Genomic DNA, 21,463 nt, shown 5'->3' with positions numbered 1-21,463 from the left:
TGTTTCCCTCTCTCTCTCTCATTATTATTATTCATAACTTATCTACTCCGCTGGACTCTACTCCTCTCGACTAGGCCAGCTATAGCATTAATACTATATATTAATTTTTTTTTAATATTTGTAATTATTAATTTTTTCATATTTAAATCATTTATAATTTATCCTTTTCTCTTGAATGCCAGGACTACATGCCATCATGATTGGGTTGGCTTTTGGTCTCAGCTTGCTTACTGCTCTTACTTGAGCTTAATTCCTATACATATTCAAAGTGCTACAATGAGTATTGGCATTCTCAAAAGTGTTATCTGCCTTTCTTCGTCAGAGAGTAACAACTACCCTGATAGTCATTTCAGTAATTGCTGCCATGTATGTCAGTAAATTCTTAAAATTGTACTTAAAGTAACACTAAAGACAATCTAATACACCTATTTCCTTAAGTAGCACTTGAGGAAATACTATCAAATGCCTACTTTAATAGTAGGCATTTGATTAGTACGAGGGGATAAAAAAATTAATATGAAAAATTAATTACATTAAAATATTAATATTAAAAAAAAACTTCTATTGCATCTTGACAAGGTGAAAAATAAATGACATAAGATTGCACTATATTATTAAACATATATTTTGCATATAATATGCAATTTTACGTGATTAATGTAAAAATTCAAACATTTTATAAAATCTCACTTAGGTAATTGGAAACAGACAATATAATAGGTCATAGTTGTCTCGAACTTTCATTTTATGTAAACTAGTAGCAGCATTTCAAATTTTGTTGTATAATAAATATTCATTATCATTGGTAAAACCGCAACCATAAAATCTCAGATTACAGACAGAAAAATTAGTATAGACAACTTTTTTGAAATTGAAAATCTGCATCTAGAGTTAAATATTGTATTATGAATCATCATTCAGGGGCGGCTCATGCATAGGCACTATGGAACTGCAGCAAACCCAATTTTCTCGATATATTTATTAATTTATTTATATTTGTTTGTAATATTTAATTTTATCAACAATCCTATACAATTCTCTTATTTTGTATAAAAAATAATAAAAATCCATCTTTTAGTACTTAAGACGAAGGAAGCTAGCAGCACTGTGTTTACCACAGTGTCATATTGCTACACGCGCAAGCATATGCACATCATAGTGAGATGCGTGCTATTAGTGTAATGCGGCACTGTTCGTCATGCAGTTCCACTGTTGTTTATATGCAGTTTGCATCAGTATTAGAGTGTTCGTAGTGCTTATCGTGATTACTCCGTCTCTTTAAATATTTGGACATTACAATTAAAGACATAACATTTGTTATAGTTTTTATTTTAGAACATTATTTAACAACATTAATTTTTTTTTTTTTTAATTTTTACCATAATTTTGATATTTTATCCAAACACGTATACACTGTACTTACAGTGTGTATGTATATTTCAAAAGTTGCACCCCCCCCCATTTCAAGCCACGAGCCGCCACTGTCATTATTACTTAAATAGTATGTGTAATTCAAGCTCTTTTGATTTCCAATGTTTATTACATTGGAAATCAAAAGCTGAATGGCTGAAGAAATAGACAATACTTTTGTCTTTTAGTTAAGTGGTCTTAAACAGATATGTTTTAAAATAATTATTTATTTCATATTTGTACCAATAATAATTTCTTTGAGAAATTTCTTTATCCTGTATAAAAATATATTTATTCTCATTTTCCTTAACTTTTTTCTCCTGCTAAACTAAATTTGAATAGACAGATATTAAGGAGGAAATAATATTAATAGCTATGCTTGACATCTCCACCTGTCATTTCTAAGAGCAGCTAAGAACTATTTGGAACAATGGCTGAAGCAACTAAAACCAGAACTCTGGAAATACAAATTAAATCTACTAGTGACACACACAAAAAAAAAACTCCCGAAGTATTGGTCTATTTTATATAAACATTGTTATAAGTGATGTTTAAAAAATAAGAAACCAAATATTATGTCAAAAAAACAAAGTAATACATTTTTAAATTCTCTCTATATGCCGTTATTATATAGAAATACGCTTTCCTTTAATGTTGGTTTAAAATGCACATCACAACTCAGTTTGTGTTAACTTTTGTTAATTGTTCATAATGAAGAGTGGATTTATATAAATTATCCATAAACAATTTATTATGAAATCCTTTGCTGGATTTCATATTAAATTGTTATACAGTGATCAGTTACATAAACCAAAATAATCACTCCACATTTTGACCTTCATATCAAGGTCAAGACAATTTTTTGTGATACACTCACTCACTCACGTGATCTGGTCTTCGACTTCTCTGGAGTATATACAGAAAAACAAGCTACGTTACAATCCACATGGTATGCTAAAGTTACAGTAATTTGGTCAACATTAAAACTACTGGCCTGACCTCTGGTGAAAAAAAAAACCCTTACTATATCAAAGCTAGAGTCCTTTTATTATCTATTTCTAAAAATAATTTTTAATAACAACAGGACTTTAGTTTTGATGGTTTTTTTTTTTTTTTATCACCAGAGATCAGGCCAGTAATTTTAATTTTAGACCAAATTACTCTAACTTTAGCATATCATGTAGATTGTAATGTAGTTTGTTTCTTTGTCTATATGTGTATACTCTAGATGATGAGCTTGATATGAAGGTCGAAATGTCAAGCAATTATTTTGGTTTATATTAAACTAAGATTTTACTCTAACACCACAGTTGTTTCCATAATTTTTAATAATGAATTTAATATGAAAGATGAATAATAAAATTTACAAAAACAAGAAAGTAGGTAGCACTCAATGCGGAGCCAGGCTCAATTTTTGCGATGCAATCAGTCATGTGATCTGTTCTTTGACCTGTCTTTGCAAGATATTGTATATTTTAAATAACAATATTGCAAGTGTTCTCATTATGTAAAATTTCGGTTTAATAGCCAAATTATCTCACCTATGGTAACTAATGTACAATTTTACACCCTCTAAAAAATACACACATACATTCACATATATTTCTTGGTTGAGTGGTTAGCATATTCACACTCCAGTCAATAGACAAATTCATGAAGATGCTTCACATGCAAACTTTGTTTACACTTGGGTAAGAATATACAGTATATATATGTATATATTATCTCTGAACCAGAGTATTTTAATAATAAAGCAATACACCTTTTTACTACATGTATAGGGAAAGCATATGGATTCTGCATTAATTCAACTTGGTGTCTTCCTTGGTCTGGCTCCTATTGATGGGACCACAATAAAAAATGAAATTGGTTTAAGTAGTGACCGACCTTCCCATAGCGTACATCAATGTGCACATCCAAAAGGGGAGTGATTTGCATTATAAGATACTGAGGCAAATTATGTGAAGGCACCAGCCTCTATATACAAGTAGCCTAGTTATAAAGATATTCCATATACAAATTCTGTTTGCTTATGGGAGTCACTTAAATATATTTTTTCTCGCACTGTTTAATTATTACTGAATATTCTATTTATCTCCACAAGATAGAGATTTTATCCTTATATAAATATCAAACTTAATGCCGAGATTTTTTATTTTGTATTTTTTCCCCAAAACCAATCTTTCTGACATTTGGCTTTTAATGTTATCCACTTTTTATGATCGTTTGTTTTAGTGTTCACCTATTTAAAATGAATGAATAATGTTTATTGTTGAGAAATTTTATTTTAAAACACAATTTATATGAAAAAAAGATTCACTTCCCAGTCTTCTTGAATAACATAAATAAATTAGCAAAGTTTATATCCATTGTCTAGAAAGAAGTCAATGGACACCACAGTGTGAGAGACAAATAGATATATTGCCCACCTTAATAAGATGTAGGACCTACTTTTGCTGCAATGATTGCAGCAATCCTACAGGACATATTTTCCACAAGCAAGCAATCAATGGGAATTTTAAACCATTCTTACTGTAGATATGTAATGAGGCCATCGTCTCTTGTTGGATGGATGTCCCTTGACCTCACCAGATGTTCCAGTTCATCCTGTAAAACCTCATGAAATTTTGTTGTATCATGTTTGTTTTTACAAGTTTTGTCTGAAGAAAATATATACAAGGAATTGTCATTGTTTGTAAAATTACTAAAAATTTTGCATGTAATAATTTTTGTTATGAAACTTTGTGTTATTCAAATTGGTGCTATGTGAGTTGTGGCGTCAGCATATCTCATGGTTAACATGACTCTGAGATGGGAAATCGAGAGATACACATTCATATTGGGTGCAAGAATCGAGATATAAAAGCTCTCATTTCAGGAAGGAAAGCATCCTTTTCTTCCTTGGGATCGTCACCATGTAAAGTCTACTGCAGGTCATCGAAGCATCTCACATAAGGAGGTTTGCACATGGCATTGTTGAGAGCTCAACAGTAAGGGAAAAAAAAAGGTTTGTCGATAAGAAGGATATTTGTCAGCAGAACATGCAATTGTGTTCGGTTGAGGTCATACACGTTGCCCTGGAAAGGAGCTCTGACAATAATAGGAAATCAGCAACCAGGACAAAACAGGTAGACAACCACAAGAAAAGGATCATTATCACTCAGACAAAGAAAAGAATAAAGACTGTCTTGCAAGAATGAATTCTATGGAAATTAGCTTGTCTTAAGTACCTAGGAGAATGCAAGTAATGTGTTCTTGCTCCTTATTCAGTAAAGTTAATGTCACAGTGTTTATGATACTTTCAATTAAGTACCTAATATAAGAGTCAGCAGAATGTTATGTATAGTAAACATAATTTAACATTAATTGAACTCATGCTTGTCATGTCTAAGTGTTTATAAGTAAAAATGACTTGTAAATTATATCAGACTATAGATGGGATATAAGAGAGAGTTATGAGGAAATTTGAATACTTAAGTTCAAGATAGATCCTCATGGAATTGTCCATAACTATTTTATACCTGTGTTTAAAGTTAGATTAAGCATTGTAATACATTTTCTTTGAGCTTAATTAAATTTTGTGAAACACAGACTGATTTGTTGAAAGTACTAATCCTAAAAACTATGAACCTGGAGGTATTTGACCAACTAAGGATGAGGTTTAATTTATGTTGGTTAATAAGTTTAAGCCACGACTGAATTGAGAATATTGGTCAGAGGTAAAAGGGGAATAATATTTATTTTATCTTCATTTAAGATTCTTACAAACTCGCACTCAAAGGATAATTTAACTGGCGCAGTCGAGAAATAAATAAATTCGTTAAATTTCAGAGTGTGAACAGGAGTAAGAAAGTCAGAACAGAAATTAAAAGACATACTACACAAATAACTTAAACACAAAGATAAAACAGATATAACAATCCCACAGATGTTCATATTCACAAACCATGTAGTAGCAGCCTTATGACATGGTGCACTGTCTTGCTGGTAGGTCAGTTCCATAGAAATTTCACAAAAACATGAAGTAGGAAGCACTGCATTGTCCAGAATGTTCAGATAACTCTTTAAGTTCAATGTTCGTGACATTACAAACAGAGGTCTGAGGCCAAAACAGGACCATACCATCACTCTGCCACCTTTGAGTATCATAGTTGGTATTCTGGTAAGAGATGCTCACCGGGCATCCCATACTCACACCCATCTATCTGCTTAGTAGAGGGTGTAGCACAATTCATTGCTCAACACAGCTTTCCCAGCTTCCACGTCCCACTGTACACGCTCTTTGCACCACTCAAGACAACACTGCATGTTGGTTCGGGTAATGCGGGACTTACATATTGCAGTTCTACTATGTAAACCCATGTAGTGAGCCTCGATTCTGTAATTTTTGTGCAGATTCGAATTCCAGTCAATGCCCAGAACTCCACATGCAATATGTCTGCCAACAAATAGCAGTTTTTACATATTATCCTATATTATCCTTTTACATATTATTCTTTGTAGCACCCTATGGTGCTACAAAGAATAACATGTAAAAACCCACCACACTCACTGCACGTGAGTGTGGTGGTTCGTCCATTGCAGGTAGCTCTTGCAATTGACTCCTCCTGCTTCTATCTCAGTATAGTATCATTGATTGTTGAGCTGGGATAGCCCAATTAGTCAACAATTTGCCAAACAGATAGGCCTGCATCATGGCATCTTATTACAATGCCTCTTTCAGACTTCGTCAGTTCCCTTCTCACAGCCATTTCACTCACACACAGTTGCACTGACTTGGGAGCATCATATTCCTCAATTTATACCAGCTACACAAACGCACGCAACTCATTACATGGCATTATGCACCTTGACTTCTTTCTAAGCAATGTATTTATTATTCAAAAAAATATATAATTTTCTCTTGCTTGTGAAGGTCAATAGAAAATCAGGACATAAAAATGTATCCCTTCCAAAACGTGACTGGCTTGTTTTGATATTAATAAATGTTCAATGGAATTCTGTTTTACTTCTAAATTTTTCTTATTACTGTAAGTTTTCCTCCTAATTTTTTAGGAAATGACAATGAAAACTTTATTATTAATTATAGAAACTGTAATTAATAATTACCAATATTTTGGGAATGTTACATTCCCGTCTTCAGGAATCACAAAACAATGATATGTGCAAGCGGCACTAACACTGAACTGGCCAAATGAGGCAAGACAGTCAATATCAGGATATCCAAACATAAGGACTACATCCTGTTTCACCAATACAGCCACTCAGGACTTGCTGACCATGCAGTGGACAACCAACATTGAATATTCTGGAAGAAGGCCACTTTATTACACCACAGCAAGTACAAGTATGAAAGATTATTCTTTGAATCAGCCCAGCCTCATCTCTGAAAAACTTTCCAAACCTCAAGAAATTTGGGAAGCTTGCATTCTAAGAGCATCAACCAAATGGCCAACACAACCCAATTTAGTGTACTAGGGGACATCTTTAGAACTATAGGACTGACTTCAGTTGCTGTTCTTTAGCCTCATTTGCTTAGTGTTAGTGCCTACATGCACATATCATTGTTTTTGTGATCCCTGAAGATGGCAATGTAACATTCCTGAAATATAGGTAGTTATTAATTAAAGTTTTTATAATTAATAATATAGTTTACATTCTCATTTCCTAAAAAATCAGAAGTATGTCTAACCAATGTATAAGCCTGTCTACAAGAACTATAAGTTTTCATTTTCCTATTCTAAAAATCTAATATGGACAGCATAAGACTATTTTGCTTAGAATGATAAATAGTATCATATCCTTCCTCTAAATAGGTCTAAAACATTATGCTGGACATAACTGATTTAAATATCCTCATTTGTATTGCCAAAAAGTATGAAGAGAAACACTTATTAATTAAAATAAAGCACTTATGTCAAGAAATAAATTTTAATGAAGTGCTTTTGTTGTAAAGTATAGTCACTAACACTGATTGCATCTAGTTAGTTTAATGAAATGGTACTTTTCAATTACAGAACATATGATCCAAAACTTGTAATACGAAGTTAAGATCAAAGTGTCAGAATAATCAGGCAGCTTGTGTGCTCTATCTCGGGTGAAAAGTTTGTTATAATATTGCAATCCATTTATGGAAAGAATCAACAACAGAAACAACTTGTAAATGTGAATTTCCATTTGGGGGGGGGGGTATTCAAAATTAACAATTAAAAATGCTTGAAAACTGGTATCACATTTGAAAGCAGTAGATGGAATAACAAAAAACTAACATAATATGTTGCACTAGTAATGAAGCTAGACTAGAAAATTCACACAGAACATAAAGTAATTCCACTAAATAATTCCTTTTTAAAAAATCCACTCTTCTTTATGTAACTGACATACCTTCTGGCAAGAAGGTATTCTTAAAAAAAAAAAAAATTCTATTGTTAAGAAAAGGCTACATATGATGTTCTCTAAACTTTTGTTTCTGGTTTTTCATCTGGCTCCGTTATTCCACCTACTTCTCTGAAGTCCGATAGTTATTTTCCGAATGCTTACTAATTTTTAACCCTAAATGAAATTCACACTAATGAAGTCTCTGGCTTTTGCTATTTGTTTCTGTAAATAATAACCTTACAGTACTTACTAATCCATAATATGATTCATTTGCAGTTCATTCAACTTTCTCAGGAGTAAAAAAAAAAAAAGCTGCCAACCTTTCTGAAACAGAGCCTAGTTTTGGGATACTAAAACTGAGTTCATCTTCTCTTACTTTTATTGTTATTGTAAAATTAGCTTTCCTAAAAAACAGGATTACATACCTCTATAAAATCTTACTGGACTAAGAGATATGAAAATATAATTCATACATATAAATTTTTATTTTCTTTCAAATCTTTCTTAAATACTGTGTGTAAGCATTTTTAAAACCTTTTTCTGCAGCATTCAAAATCCAGTTCATTAACTATTTTGAAAACGTAACTTGGAGTTTATTTTATTACACACACCAGCAACTGAATTAGAAACCTTTATGCAGATATACGTAAATATAACTTACACAGCATATATGCAAAATACTTGCATCACGTGTTCTAGGCAACTATTTAAGAATACTGATTCCAATACTATTGATGGAATCATCAATAGTATTGGTGATCACAATGAGCAAAACAAAGGTTCTCTCAGAGGTCAATAAAGGGCTTATTGTGGGAGCCCATCTAACTAGAGCCGTGCTTTTGAAAACAGCAGAGCTGACTGGTTTCTCAAAAGGTGAGATATCTCACATGTTTAATCCATGAGAAAAATAACCCACATTGTTTGTCTAAGAGGCATAATCTGGTTCTAAGACAGTGTCAGGAATCAGGAACAAGATTGCATCATCTGAGAAGGCTTGTACGGACAAACAGAACTTCCAATGTGCAGCAAATGACCGAAGCATTTAATGAAGATTGTTCCTGACCCATATCTCACCAAACTGTGTGCAGAGAATGGAAGAGGATCGGTATTGGCGGTCATATGCCTATACAGAAATCACTGATTTCTGCAGAGAACTGGAAAGTTTGTCTACAGTGGTGTCAGGAATACTGTGACTGGACACTTGGAAGACTGGGAAAAAGTAGTGGTCTGATGAGTCACAGTACATCTTGTTCTGTACCGATGATAGGCAAAGATTTTGGCAGGAGCCTCATGAAGCAATGAACCCAGCTTAGTTTGTAAACATAACTCAATGTTCTAGAGATGGTGTGGGGAATGTTCTGTTGGTACAGAACGGGTCCCCTGATATTGCTGGAAGGTTGGATGTCCTCCAAGGAATATCTGAGCATTGTTGCCAATCAAGTCCATCCTGCAATGTTGACTTTTATCCAGCAGGTTATGGTTGTTTCACGGATGACAGAGCTACTGTGGATTGCACAAGAATTGTTCAGCAATAGTTCAATAAGTATGACAACGATTTCCACCATCTTCCCTGGCCATCACAAAGCCTGAATCATGAACCCCATTGAGAATGTATGGGACATATTAGAAAAACAGATTCAGTAGTAAAGTTCTCTTCTGTCAAATCTGAGCCATTTAAAGGACTGTCTGGTGAACACATTATGTTGTAGCAATCCAACACCTTGTGGAATCTATGCCGAACCCCATATGTGATGTAATTCAGACTAAAGGAAGTCCAACATGGTATCAAATAAAAATTTATAATTCAGTGGCAATATGTGTGTAGTGGTAGGGGTGAGCAATCCATTGATAATTTAAAACTACTCAAGAAGTACTCAAGTAATGTTTTTACTGTACATATCTGATTTTATTTTTTCACTTTCATGTAATGCACCTGATGAAATCTTCTAGAAAGACGAAACTAGTAGTGTCTTTAAAAATAAATCAGTTACTTTCTATTTTATCATTTGGCTATTTAGTCATAAATTATTTTTTTGAAAAAAAAAAAATATATATATATATATATATATTGTAGTTTTACAGAATATATAGTAGATAATAACACTATTAACCACAATTGTTGAATGGTTCAGAAATATGGTTAATATTTCTGAACCATTCACTTCTTAAATTACTTGTCCCATATTTGGAAAAAGTATTATTGAACTGAAGAGTGATTAATATTATAATAGTAAGAACAAAAGTAAACAAAAGCATGTTGCTATCCATTACCAAAAAAACAGACAGCTGCCATGTGCAGATGAAGTGTTTCCTCAGCATTTGTGTAAGAGAAGTACAATAGGTATCCATTTACCATGATTAAATGGCACAAAAAACATTTCAGTAATCAAGTTTCATGACTGGCAAGCAAAGGGTCTCCCCCCACCCCCTCTTAATAAAATTATCTAAATGCTTTCTTTATGTTGCTATTATAAAGATATATAGATAGTTTAATTTAAAAAAATAATGTACTTTTTGCAATCCTGTTCAAACAGAAAAAAAAAACAACTCTTTCATTTTAATTAAATAAATCCTCTAAAGCTTTTTATTTTCTAAAAGGGAGTAAGAAGATGGAGCTAGTGAGCAGCCATTCTCCATTCTTCAAGCCTTCACTGATAAATTGACAAGTTATAAATGAACCAAGGCATTTCAGGGACAGCAGTCAACTACCACCATGCAATGGCTCTGAACTAACACTTTTATTGTTTGTAATAGTGCAAGTTATATCGTTATTTTATTTATTTATTTTTTTCGAAAAAAAAAAAAATCAAGATACAGGGTGAAAATTTATGAGTTTCCAGGAGAGAGAAGCTTACTTGTCTCTGCCAAGATCAACTCTAGAACTGGCTGAAGAAAGGCCTAGATGTTACTATAATCAAAGTGACCAGTATCGAACATATAATGGTCCTTGTGGAAACCAAATATTATAGAAGCAAATATTTTAATTTAAAAAAAAAAAAGCAAACTTATAACAAGTTTACACAAAAAAGTTATTAAATCAGCATGCAATACAGATACATTCACCTTTTCAGTTTGTTCAATTAATTGAAGTTTCATATCCCAATCCACAAATTTTTGGGATTCACTAGTTTTGCTTTTATTTGAAATGGATTCACTGACATCACTTTTTTTTTTTTGACACACACAATAACAAGGTTAAACAACTCACCAGTTCAAAAAAATATATATATCGAATCACTCAAATGTGTTTTATTTAAAAAAAAAAATTGTTCAAATATTTTGAAATCTCTAAACAAGGTCTATCATGCATATTTATATATACTCTGCGAGTACAACCTTCTGAGTTCTGCTCAAATCAAATCAATCACACATATAGTAAAATCTTCTGACTGATCGTGTCATCACAATTCATGACCATGGAATGTTGTCTTGCATGGCTTTTTTAATTTAGTGTTATATCTTACTATCTTGCATAAAAATGAGACAAAAAGTTGAAGAATATACTTTCTAACTGAAAACAGAAACAAATCTTAATATAAAAATACACAAAAAGAAGATCCAATGGTATTCTGGTATAGAAGATTAGATAGTGATCACTGATGTTAATGTAACCTAACAAGCTATTTAGTAATTAGATTAGGTCAACATTTCACCAAGGAGAACAAACTATGCACTTCAAATCTTGTTAGATACGATCCTCCAAGAAACTGACATAGTGGTCATTTTTGATATCCCTAAAAGAAACTTTAGAACTAATTCATATTCTCTATCTCTCTGACATATCAACCTTATTCAGCTTTACCATGCACCCAGGCTATTTTACTTGGCAGGGAAAAAACTACAAGCAGATTGGCAGCAGCATGAAAAAGCCAATTTTTTTCATGGAACATTTTGACTATATTGCCCTAATCTGTCCCCTCTGAAACCCACAATATTGCTACACTATGGCAGGGAAATGTTAGAAATGTTTTTAAGCACACCTCAACAACCAAAACCTGAGGATTTGTCTCACCACTAAAACATGAAAAAGTGCTCCTGCACTCTCTTTGAACAACCACTCAAAGTTAAAATGATACTGATATAACAGGCATGTATTGGACCAGATAACATAGTCAGCATGTACTCCATACTGTGCTAGACCAGCAGGTTTTTCAGGCTTATTGTGGATGATGTAAGATCAAAAAATGACTGCAGGAACTTACATTACCTATATAAGCCTGAAAAATCGGGCTTGGACACTGACCATGATATCCTCTGGTCCAACATGTGTCCTATTAAATGGCAAGTGGTAAAAATTTTTTTACCACTTGCAAGTTTAAAAATTTTCCTGTATTTTATTGTATCTTCATTTCATTTAATTTTTTTTGGTTTGAATTTTATTATTTTAGTTTACTTGTGCACTGGTGATATTCGGATAATGATGATGACATTTGGCCTGTTAGATTCAGGCTGAAATATCTGAATTGATAAATTATTACAAATTCTTATACTTGTGCCTATGTGTTTCTAATAAACTTTTACTCTGTCACAAGTGCCATTAAAAACATCATTAAAAACATCAGGTGTACATTTTTCTTTTATATTTTATTTTATGGCACAACATCTTGTGGATCTAGTGCTTTATTCTCATGCAGATACTTTTTTGCTAATAGATATGCAAAAGTAGGCACATGGCTCAGTATTTGACAACAAAAAAAAATAATAATAAAATTCATGTGTCTCAGCAGATTGTCAAACAGATTTAACTCTTTTTAATGTGTTCTAAAAAAATGTAAAGAAATCAGCGCTGATTTTTTTACCATACAGATTTATATTTAAACTAAATTAATTAAATGTTTAATTTTTTACAGAGTTTCTGTGTGTATGCTTACATGCACATGCCATTAGCATTTGAAAGGATTTCCAGTATGTTAATTTTATATTGAAAGTATCAGATGTTTTCTATAGGATATTTCCTGACTATATATTTAAGAAAGTACTTTTATTTTTACTTTAAATTTCCAGTTTATCACTACCAGACATTCTACTTGAAGTCTGCTTTTCATTTCTATGAAATCTGTCTACTCTAACTTATTTTAACTCTGATATGTGGTAACAGAATTTGATATTCAAACATAAAAATAAAATCTAGTGACAGAGGAACTCATTACCATCACTTTGAACATAATTACTAAACATTCAAAGACAAAAAATCATTTCACGGCCAAATTAGGAACATTTATTTTCTTCATTTTGCAATATGATTGCCAAACAAACTTTATATTTGTTAAGCATATTCAAACAACAATAAGCTTCATTATGAAGCTAAAATCAAATCCTATTATTTTTAATAAATAATCAGAACACTGAATATTTTCTTTTTCAATGCAGCACAGCTTAAATTTCAGTATTAAAAATGATAATGGCAACAATTAATAGATTCACATTTTGCATTTTACATGCAAAAAATTATGCAAATTAAAGAAAAATATACAATAACCTTTAATGCATAAGTATATACAAATGAGAACCAGATATGAATCAAATAATTTTTTTTAACAGAAATTGTTCATTTTTAATAATAAATTGATATCGAAAGAATGGAGAAAAAGTTCTGATAGAAGATTTTCCTTCTTTTTCTAACAACTTTTATACTACAGATATGTATAGCTGATTATCCAAAACAGAACTGCTCCATATAATTTGTGCTTTTAAAACTAACCAAAAGAGACAATATTTGATGCAATGGAAACTAAAATTTATAAATATTAAATGATAGATAAACAAAACAATCTTAAGTTTTATTTATCAATTAACAATTTTAATTTTTAAATAAAATTGTTAATTTTATTTAAAAATTAACAATCTGGAATATATAACTTTTTATTTATTTAGTTCTTGAATAAGAAATTATGTTTCAAAGTAACTTTTGCAAAGTCAATGTAACACAATTCTTAAAGAATATGCAGTTGAAAGTTAATAGGGTTATCTAAAACTGACAAAAAATTGTATGGGTATAAAATAAAGTACATAGTTACTTGTTTAATCCAGAAGCTGAGTGTATGTAAATTATCCAATTCATATCCTGCCCAGAATTAAGACTAATAATATGCAGCTTTATACAAATGTTTCTATCCCTACTTCCTTTATGCAAGACCAGTAATTCTATTCTGGATTGTGCAATGGGAAGTAACTGCTATATGGAAACTCACTAACAGGAAGAACTGTAGTATTTATCTCTCTTTTTTTATAAATATATAACTTCATTATTGTACATGAAATGTTTTTAGATACAGATATTTTCAATAATCATTCTTCAGCTTCCTCTGTACACTTCCACACTTTCTTGAGAATATATACAACGAGGTAATAAGTTCCAGTGTTAGAATAAATGGATATGCTACATATCATGAAGATAAACGATGAATGCAAAAGAAGAGTTTTCTTATGGAACCACAAAGTGAACTGATCTATTGAGTTAATGTATCTTACAAATAGAAAGATATATACCATCTTTCATATATTTATTTCAGCAGCTAGTATCTCAATTGTAATACTTCTGGATACCAGAAAAAAAGCTGAGGTGACCAAAAATGCTAAAATTTATAATTTATTCCTGCTTAAGAATGAAAAGGCTCCAGTGTATTTATTCCTTTCCATTAACTAGCTATATTAGCATTTAATTACATCTATATTACTTGGTAACACAAGTAAAAAATGTAGATATATGCAGTTAATCACTTCATCCATATTAAATTTCAGAGAATACTGATAACTGGTCATTTATATCTTTAATAGAACTTTCCTGAAAAAAAAAATTACCTGGGACAAGTTTTGTTTTTCTGAAGACAAATCACACAACTGATAAAGCACATTCTCTAGCTTTGTGGTACAGGCACAGTCTGAATCTGTAACTGCTCTTGTTCACTGTCCATCTCTCTCTGGATTGATATACTGTGGTCCATACCTAAAAGAGCCTGTAATGTTTCCAAAGGAATTGTCTGGTCAGTAGGTACTTGTAATGTAGTGGTGCCATCAGGATTTTGTACAATTACTACATTACCAGGTAAAAAAGTATGTGCAATTTGTTCTCCTATATCTTCATTTTGTTCAGAGGCACTAGACCAAGTTCCTATAACTTGACCATCTGGCAAAACGAGGTGACGAATGATAGCAGTGCTTTCTGCAGATTGGCTAGTTGTCAGAATAGCTCTGTCTCCGCAAACAACCTAGAAGAGAAAATTTCTCAAGTAGATTTTTTTGGATTACTCAATTTATGATATGAAATATACATTTCCTGTCCCCTTCTCCATGAAATTTCTAATCACTGAATTTTTCTTATAATGAAAGAACTTACAGATATTTAGACATGAGAATAAAGAACAATTAGCCTAGAATAAATAAGAGTTAATGAACACTTATGGCATTAGTTGATGAGAACAAAATATTTTCATTTGTTGTTTGTGTTGATTAAGAACATACTGGCCTGAAGTAGGTCAATAAAATTTAGATTCAGAAAATAACTATCAACTAAAACAGTACTTCTAGATGTTGATATAATATCCTACACATAAAAAAGGAGGCTGAAAAGTAATGCCACTTGCTTTATAAATGTAAATGGTATATTGAGGGTCCAATTCCCCCCCCCCCCCCAATATTAACAATGGATAGTCCAAGTCAGTATGCAGCAACAAATTGAGTTCCCAGTCAAATTAGGAAAGGGAAGTCTGTGGAAATTCATCAAAAAACTGTAGTGTGCAGAAACTATTAATATCAGCAATGTCAGAAGATGACAGAGCCAAATGCAAACTGAAAAGATACAATTGAATCAACCCAACCACTGAATCATCCCACTGCTGCTGAAGGAATGAGTGGTCTAACAGAATATTTATATGTATATATATATGGAAAATTATACCATCAATCTCCCAAATGCCACAAAGAAGATGGAAAGGCTGTGCTGCACAAGGCCAAATGGGGCAAAGACTAGATCTGCCTACTTCTTTCCTACAATATGACAGTGCTGCCTTAAACCACCCTTGGAGAGCAGGACCAAATGAAGCAGAGAAAATAATTCAATAGAACAATAAATTCACAAGCAAGTCAAAATGCCATAAAAAAGAAATGCTATTCTCTAACTTTAATAACATATAATGTAAGAACACTGTCAGGATAGAACAGAAAAACTTGAAAATTAACCGAACAAGATAAAGTAGGCCATTATTGGACTATCAGAAGTTAAAAGAGAAGGAGAAAACTGTCTCGCACTACATTCAGGCAATACACTTTACCGGAAAGGAGATTCAAGATCAAAAGGAGTTGGCTTGCTTGTAAACAAACAAATTTCAAATAGAATATCTACCTATCAAGATAGATATTCTATTTGAAATTGTATATTGTATTATCAGAAACATACAGAAATTCCCAACAAGAAAATACGGTGATGATGAAATGGAAATATTTTATGAAGATGTCAAAAAAAGTAATAGATGAAGATAACTGTCAATATACAATAGTCATGGGAGATTTTAACTTGAAATTGGGAATTAAGAGGGATGATAATGAAACACATGTAGGGAAATATGGATCAAGCTTTTAGAATGAAAGGGGAGACATGCTGATCAATTTCTTGCAACTAACTAACTTCAAAGCTATGAATACCTTCTTCAAGAAGAGACTCAACAGAAGATGAACTTGGCTGAGTCTGAATGGGACTACAAAAAATGAAATAGATTTTATACTGTCTTCAAGCACTCATATTTTCAGAGATGTTAGTGTTTTAAATTATGTTGGCATCACCTCTGATCACAGAATGGTGAGAGGGAAAATAGAAATACTGGTGAAAGCTAAAAGAGTTGTATCACAAAAAAAAAAGGAAAAATATTATCAGTTCTGAAACACTTTGCCCAAACAGGGATACCTTCAAGGTATCAGTGGAAAAGAAATTTAAATAAAATATACAAATTATATCAAATATAGGAATAAGCATTGACCAGGAAGAAGAAAAAAATAAGGCCTTGAAAGAGTATGAGGAACTTTTAAAAATATTTTTATGGAAAAAAATTTGGAAACCAAACTCCTTGAAAACTAAGACTGGCCTTTTCCACTTTAACAAACAGGAAGCTACTCATTGTCTGAACTGTTTATATCGAAGGTTTAAATTCAAATAGTTTGAGCCACATGGTCAAAACTCTCAGCTAAATTTTATTCATCCAATTAATTATTTTTTTATTACTGAAAATTTCTACAGTATACTGGATTCATATAACTTTATTTCGTATCCAAACACAAATGATACAGTAGTAAGTAAGTGGTACAACATTATTTTGGAAGTTCATTTTCCACTTGGTTAGACTATAATAAATTTAGTTTAATCCTTTATCCAAGCTTTATGTGGTTTACTTCACCAACATGTTGGTGATGTAAACCACAACAGAAGTATCTCTTCCGGCTTAGCACATCATTTCTGTACGTCTACCCACACGATAGAGTGGCAAAACAGCTCCATGCAATATCTGGATGACGACTACAGACATCGTTTATTCAAGGAAGCCACAATAGTGTTAATAACCGGCAGAAACCTCAACAGAAATCAGGGTGCAATCCTAAACAGTTTGTGGAAAAACCTGATCCTCTCTCTAAATCAATCTGAACTACAGCTAGCCAGTAATCACATTACACGTTTACAACAAACACGCATGCGTGATAATAAGAACAATAAGTCCTCTCTGTCACACAAACGTGTAACCTTAGCTACTAGTTGGTTTACAATGTTTTTTATGTTCCTTTCAATTTGCATTTACTAGTTTTTATGTCTTTCCGTAAACGCCTTGAAAAAGCCAGACAGTTTGCTGGTGAAACTGGTAGGCTATAATGTAAGTTTGTTTGTAAATGGTCAGTATTAAATAAGTTTGTATTTTAATTATAAAACGATCAAATATGTTTAGTTTAGAGAGGTACTTGTTAATAATGAAACTTTAAGAAGGGGTATGCAGATATCTGAAGTTTGAGAAACTGAATTAGAGAATATGGGATTGGATTATAAAATATTAGCATGGATAAGAGAATGGCTGACTGGCAGATATCAAAAAAGTGGTATATAGGGGATGTGAGTCCGCAAGATTTAAGGTAACTAGCAGTGAAACACAAATCCTTGGTCATTGCTATTCATTCTGTATATTAATGATGTTAGGAAGGATTTGTCAGACGACATAACTATTTGCTGATGATGCAAAGATAGGCATGGTAATCAGGAATGCAGTTGATATAAGGTACTTGAAGAATGATTTGAGGCAGCTGGAATTGTGGATATGAAAATTGGCGTTACTTCAATGTTACTAAATGAGAAGCCATGCACTTTGGCGTGATTAGATATCCGGTGTTGTATTATATTGTAGGATTTTGCCAGAAGAAACCGACCAGGCTAGGGATCTAGGAGTTTAAGTAGATAGGAAGTTGAAGTTCAAGAGCCATGTAGCAAAGACTGCAAATACAACTCAGAGGATAATTGCAATACTGAAATGAACTTTGCCATGTAAAGATAAGGAAGTCATTTTGCCTCTTTACAAGGCTTTGATCAGGATTGTGGAATACGGATTATGAAACAGACTGAGAAATTTGTAGACTGCCGACACTAGCAAACAAAAGAAAGAGGGGTAATATGACTGAGACCTACAAACTTCTGAAAGGTTATACAGGATTTCAGCATGTGGAATTTTTTATTTTATGGAGGGTTGGGAAAGGATGAGAAGGCATCCTTGGAAGTTGAGAATAATGCTATCAAGAATGGAGAGAGAGAGCTAGATTTTTCTCTCATAGAGTTGGTGCATGATTGGAATGGACTGCCACTGAACATTCTGTATGTGAATCAATTCAAGAACAAGTATGACAGGAACTCATGGTCTCCATGAATCTCTGACTCCTTGGAGGTCTCTCTTAATAATAATAATAATAATAAAAAATGATTAATCTCTGAACTATCATCTTGAAGAGAAATCAAGGATTCAGGGATGTCTCTTATCTGCAACTCTATTTATTTAGTTAAATGAATCAATAAAAAATTGGAATAGGGAAACCATCAAGGTATTAAACTATCATCTAGTGTAAATATAAACAACACTCCTTTTTAATGATGACCAGGTAATAATTATGAATTAGTTTTTCTTTTAATGTGGTCCCTACTCAAGAAAGGTTGTAAGCCTGTAGTACATTAGTATAGTGGGCTGAGGATTTTATTCCCTATATTTTAAATTAATTTTTATAATTTTTTGTATTCTATTTTTTGTTCATTTTTTAAGTCTGGAAACCTTGCTCTAGTGATAAAACATGGAACTTTTTCATTCATCTCCCATCTAAATTACTGAGGATAATTTTAAATTACTGTAGATAATTTTCAGAAAGCCATTCTCAATCCAAAAGAAACAGCCAAAGATTTTAGAATGATAATCTCAACAGAAAAATCAAAAAAAAAAAAAATGGCTTAAAAAAGGTCAATATCTAGCAAGCAGTAAAATAAAAATAAAATTTAAGACCAAGTTAATTCTTCTACATACTTGGGATGCATGCTTTCATAGGAAGATGAAAAGGACAATAAATATGAAAATTATAAAATACTTCAAAATAACAGGTGTAATAAATTTGGTGCTTATTCAGCCAGAAGTAAAACAGTAATAAATAACAAAATTTTAAAACAAGTTAACTGTTTTACATATTTAGGATGTGACTTCGTATGAAACTGAAAAGGACATAAATATGTAAATTATACAAAATACCTAAAAATAACAGGTATAATAAATTCTGTGCTTAAACTTAATCTGGAACAAACAGACTCAACTAAAATGTTTATAATACACTAGTTAAGTTTACTAATGTTGCTATATATGCAAAGATTAACAGCAGCTGGAATGAAATTTGAGCAAAATATACCATATATGATCATGAAAGAAAGAAAGAAATAATGAAAGAATTAATAACAGAGGAAGTAAAGAAATATAAATACAATTGAATGGAAATGGTAAAATAATATAAATGGAAAGACTACCCAAACAAGTTCTTCATTATATATCAAGAAAAGAGAAGGATGGATTATCCATTTAAGAGACTTGCCAATGACTTCTGAAACTGGAACAAGCCATAATAGGTCTCTAAATACCTGAAGTGCATGATGATGATAAATTTTAATTAACCTATCTTCTAGCCATACCAGCCATCTACTTCTTTCCTAAAGTAACATAAATTTACTGCTTAAAACTTGTTGCTGTAGACCATTCTATTGTATTTCTGTCCTAACAGTGAAAAACAAATTCATACGCTTCTTTTTCTTCAGAGATGCCTATGTAGCTCTGAAGAAAAAGAAAACAAGGTCACCAGAAGAAAGACTTCTCTAAATTCTATTTTGGTTGCAACTGCTTCTAGCTTTACAACTCTTTATGGGTTTTAGCTTGCAATCTGGTTGCAACTAAAGGAACTTTTTCTAGGCCCATTTTCAGCCAGCTCCTGAGTTAGTCAATCTTTTGCATAATCCTATATATCAATAAAATCAGCCCTAGAACTTATACTATTTCAGACAATAATATAAGCATTAAGGACCATGAGATGGCTGCAGCTGACTACTGCACTCTTCTTCCCAAATGTCTCTGAATCACTGATAGTCTAAGGCCAGCTATCAGTGATGGCTAAAGGTGGAGAATGACTTGCCCTCAATCCTATAAGCATTAGTTAGGACAGAAACAGCCTGGCTCCTCCCTTTGGAAATAAAAGGTGCATATTATTATGATTATTATACTCTCTAGTGGAGCCTGGTTCAGAAGAGTGCAGCAAACTACTACTAATCCATCTACGCAAAGCCTTTTTCACCTGCACCTGCCAATTTCTACTCAGAGCATCTTCAAGACTATTCTCAATACAATCTTAACCTTCCTTTTTGGGTATGCTATGCGGATGATGTGTTTGCCATATGGCCAGAGCATCTCTAATGACATTTATAACCAAAGTCTAAGAGCCTATACACATGCGTATACTTCACCATGGAAAAAAGAAAAGAATAGAAAATTAGCCTTCCTGAACATCCACTTTCCCATACCCTTGATTCTCGTAGACAGGCTTATACGTTGGTTATGCATTTCTAAATAACTTAGGGAATTGAAACAACGTAGATCCGAATATAAATTAAATAATATTTTAATAGATATTTCCGATATTTCGGCAATGTCACATTGCCATTTTCTAAAGGAACTTACAAAAAGGCAGGTGCATACAAGGCACTAACAATACAGTAACTAAGAATGAAGATTTGAAGCTATCGTTCTCCTAGAAGTCCTGATGGTGCCCTCTGGAGGGCTAAGTAGGCGTTCTTGGCCGTTGGGCTGAAGGTCTGCTGATGTATGCAAATACATCAGCAGACCCAAATTTGGGGCAGTCGCATACAACCAAATTTGTTGAGGTTTGGAGAGTTTCTTAGGGCAGAGGCTGATTCCATAAATAATCTTTCGAATTTATATTTGCTCCGGTGTATTATTGTTGCTTTTTTCCACCGTATTCTGTGGCGAGTATCCAGAGCATGGTCTGCAAGACCAGAATGGCTATACTTGTAAAACCGGATGTAGTCCTTGTGTTCAGAAATTCTGATATTCGCTGTCCTGCCTGTTTGGCCAAAGTACGACAGTTTACAACTGCAAGGGACCTGGTATACACCAGG

General features: G+C 32.5%; 2 protein-coding genes across 3 annotated transcripts in view; one reads left to right on the top strand and one right to left on the bottom strand.

Moving 5' to 3' along the window:
- The window catches only part of LOC150102589 (ribokinase-like), a 147,799-nt gene extending 137,181 nt beyond the window's left edge, over positions 1 to 10,618 (top strand). Inside the window, exon 9 of the mRNA XM_090398832.1 lies at positions 10,387 to 10,618. The gene's annotated coding sequence lies outside the window, so the exon portion shown is untranslated. The remainder of the gene's footprint in view (positions 1 to 10,386) is intronic.
- The window catches only part of LOC150102588 (uncharacterized), a 229,600-nt gene that overhangs the window by 14,734 nt on the left and 193,403 nt on the right, over positions 1 to 21,463 (bottom strand). Inside the window, exon 6 of one of the 2 annotated variants that reach the window (XR_016548914.1) lies at positions 14,590 to 14,996. Coding sequence is in view for 1 of the 2 variants with exons in the window: in XM_090398830.1 (XP_090254956.1) it covers positions 14,646 to 14,996 (351 nt within the window). In the remaining variant the exon portion in view is untranslated. Of the gene's footprint in view, positions 1 to 13,130; positions 14,997 to 21,463 lie in introns of those variants that run through there. The other variant, XM_090398830.1, reaches the window with a different exon arrangement.

This window comes from Typopeltis vanoorti, chromosome 10 (genome assembly GCF_054136105.1).
Source record: "Typopeltis vanoorti isolate ZY-2024b chromosome 10, IOZ_Tvanoo_1.0, whole genome shotgun sequence".
NCBI lineage: Eukaryota > Metazoa > Arthropoda > Arachnida > Uropygi > Thelyphonidae > Typopeltis > Typopeltis vanoorti.
The sequence above is the reverse complement of the archived record's forward strand: the minus strand, read 5'-3'. Positions and strand labels throughout refer to the sequence as shown.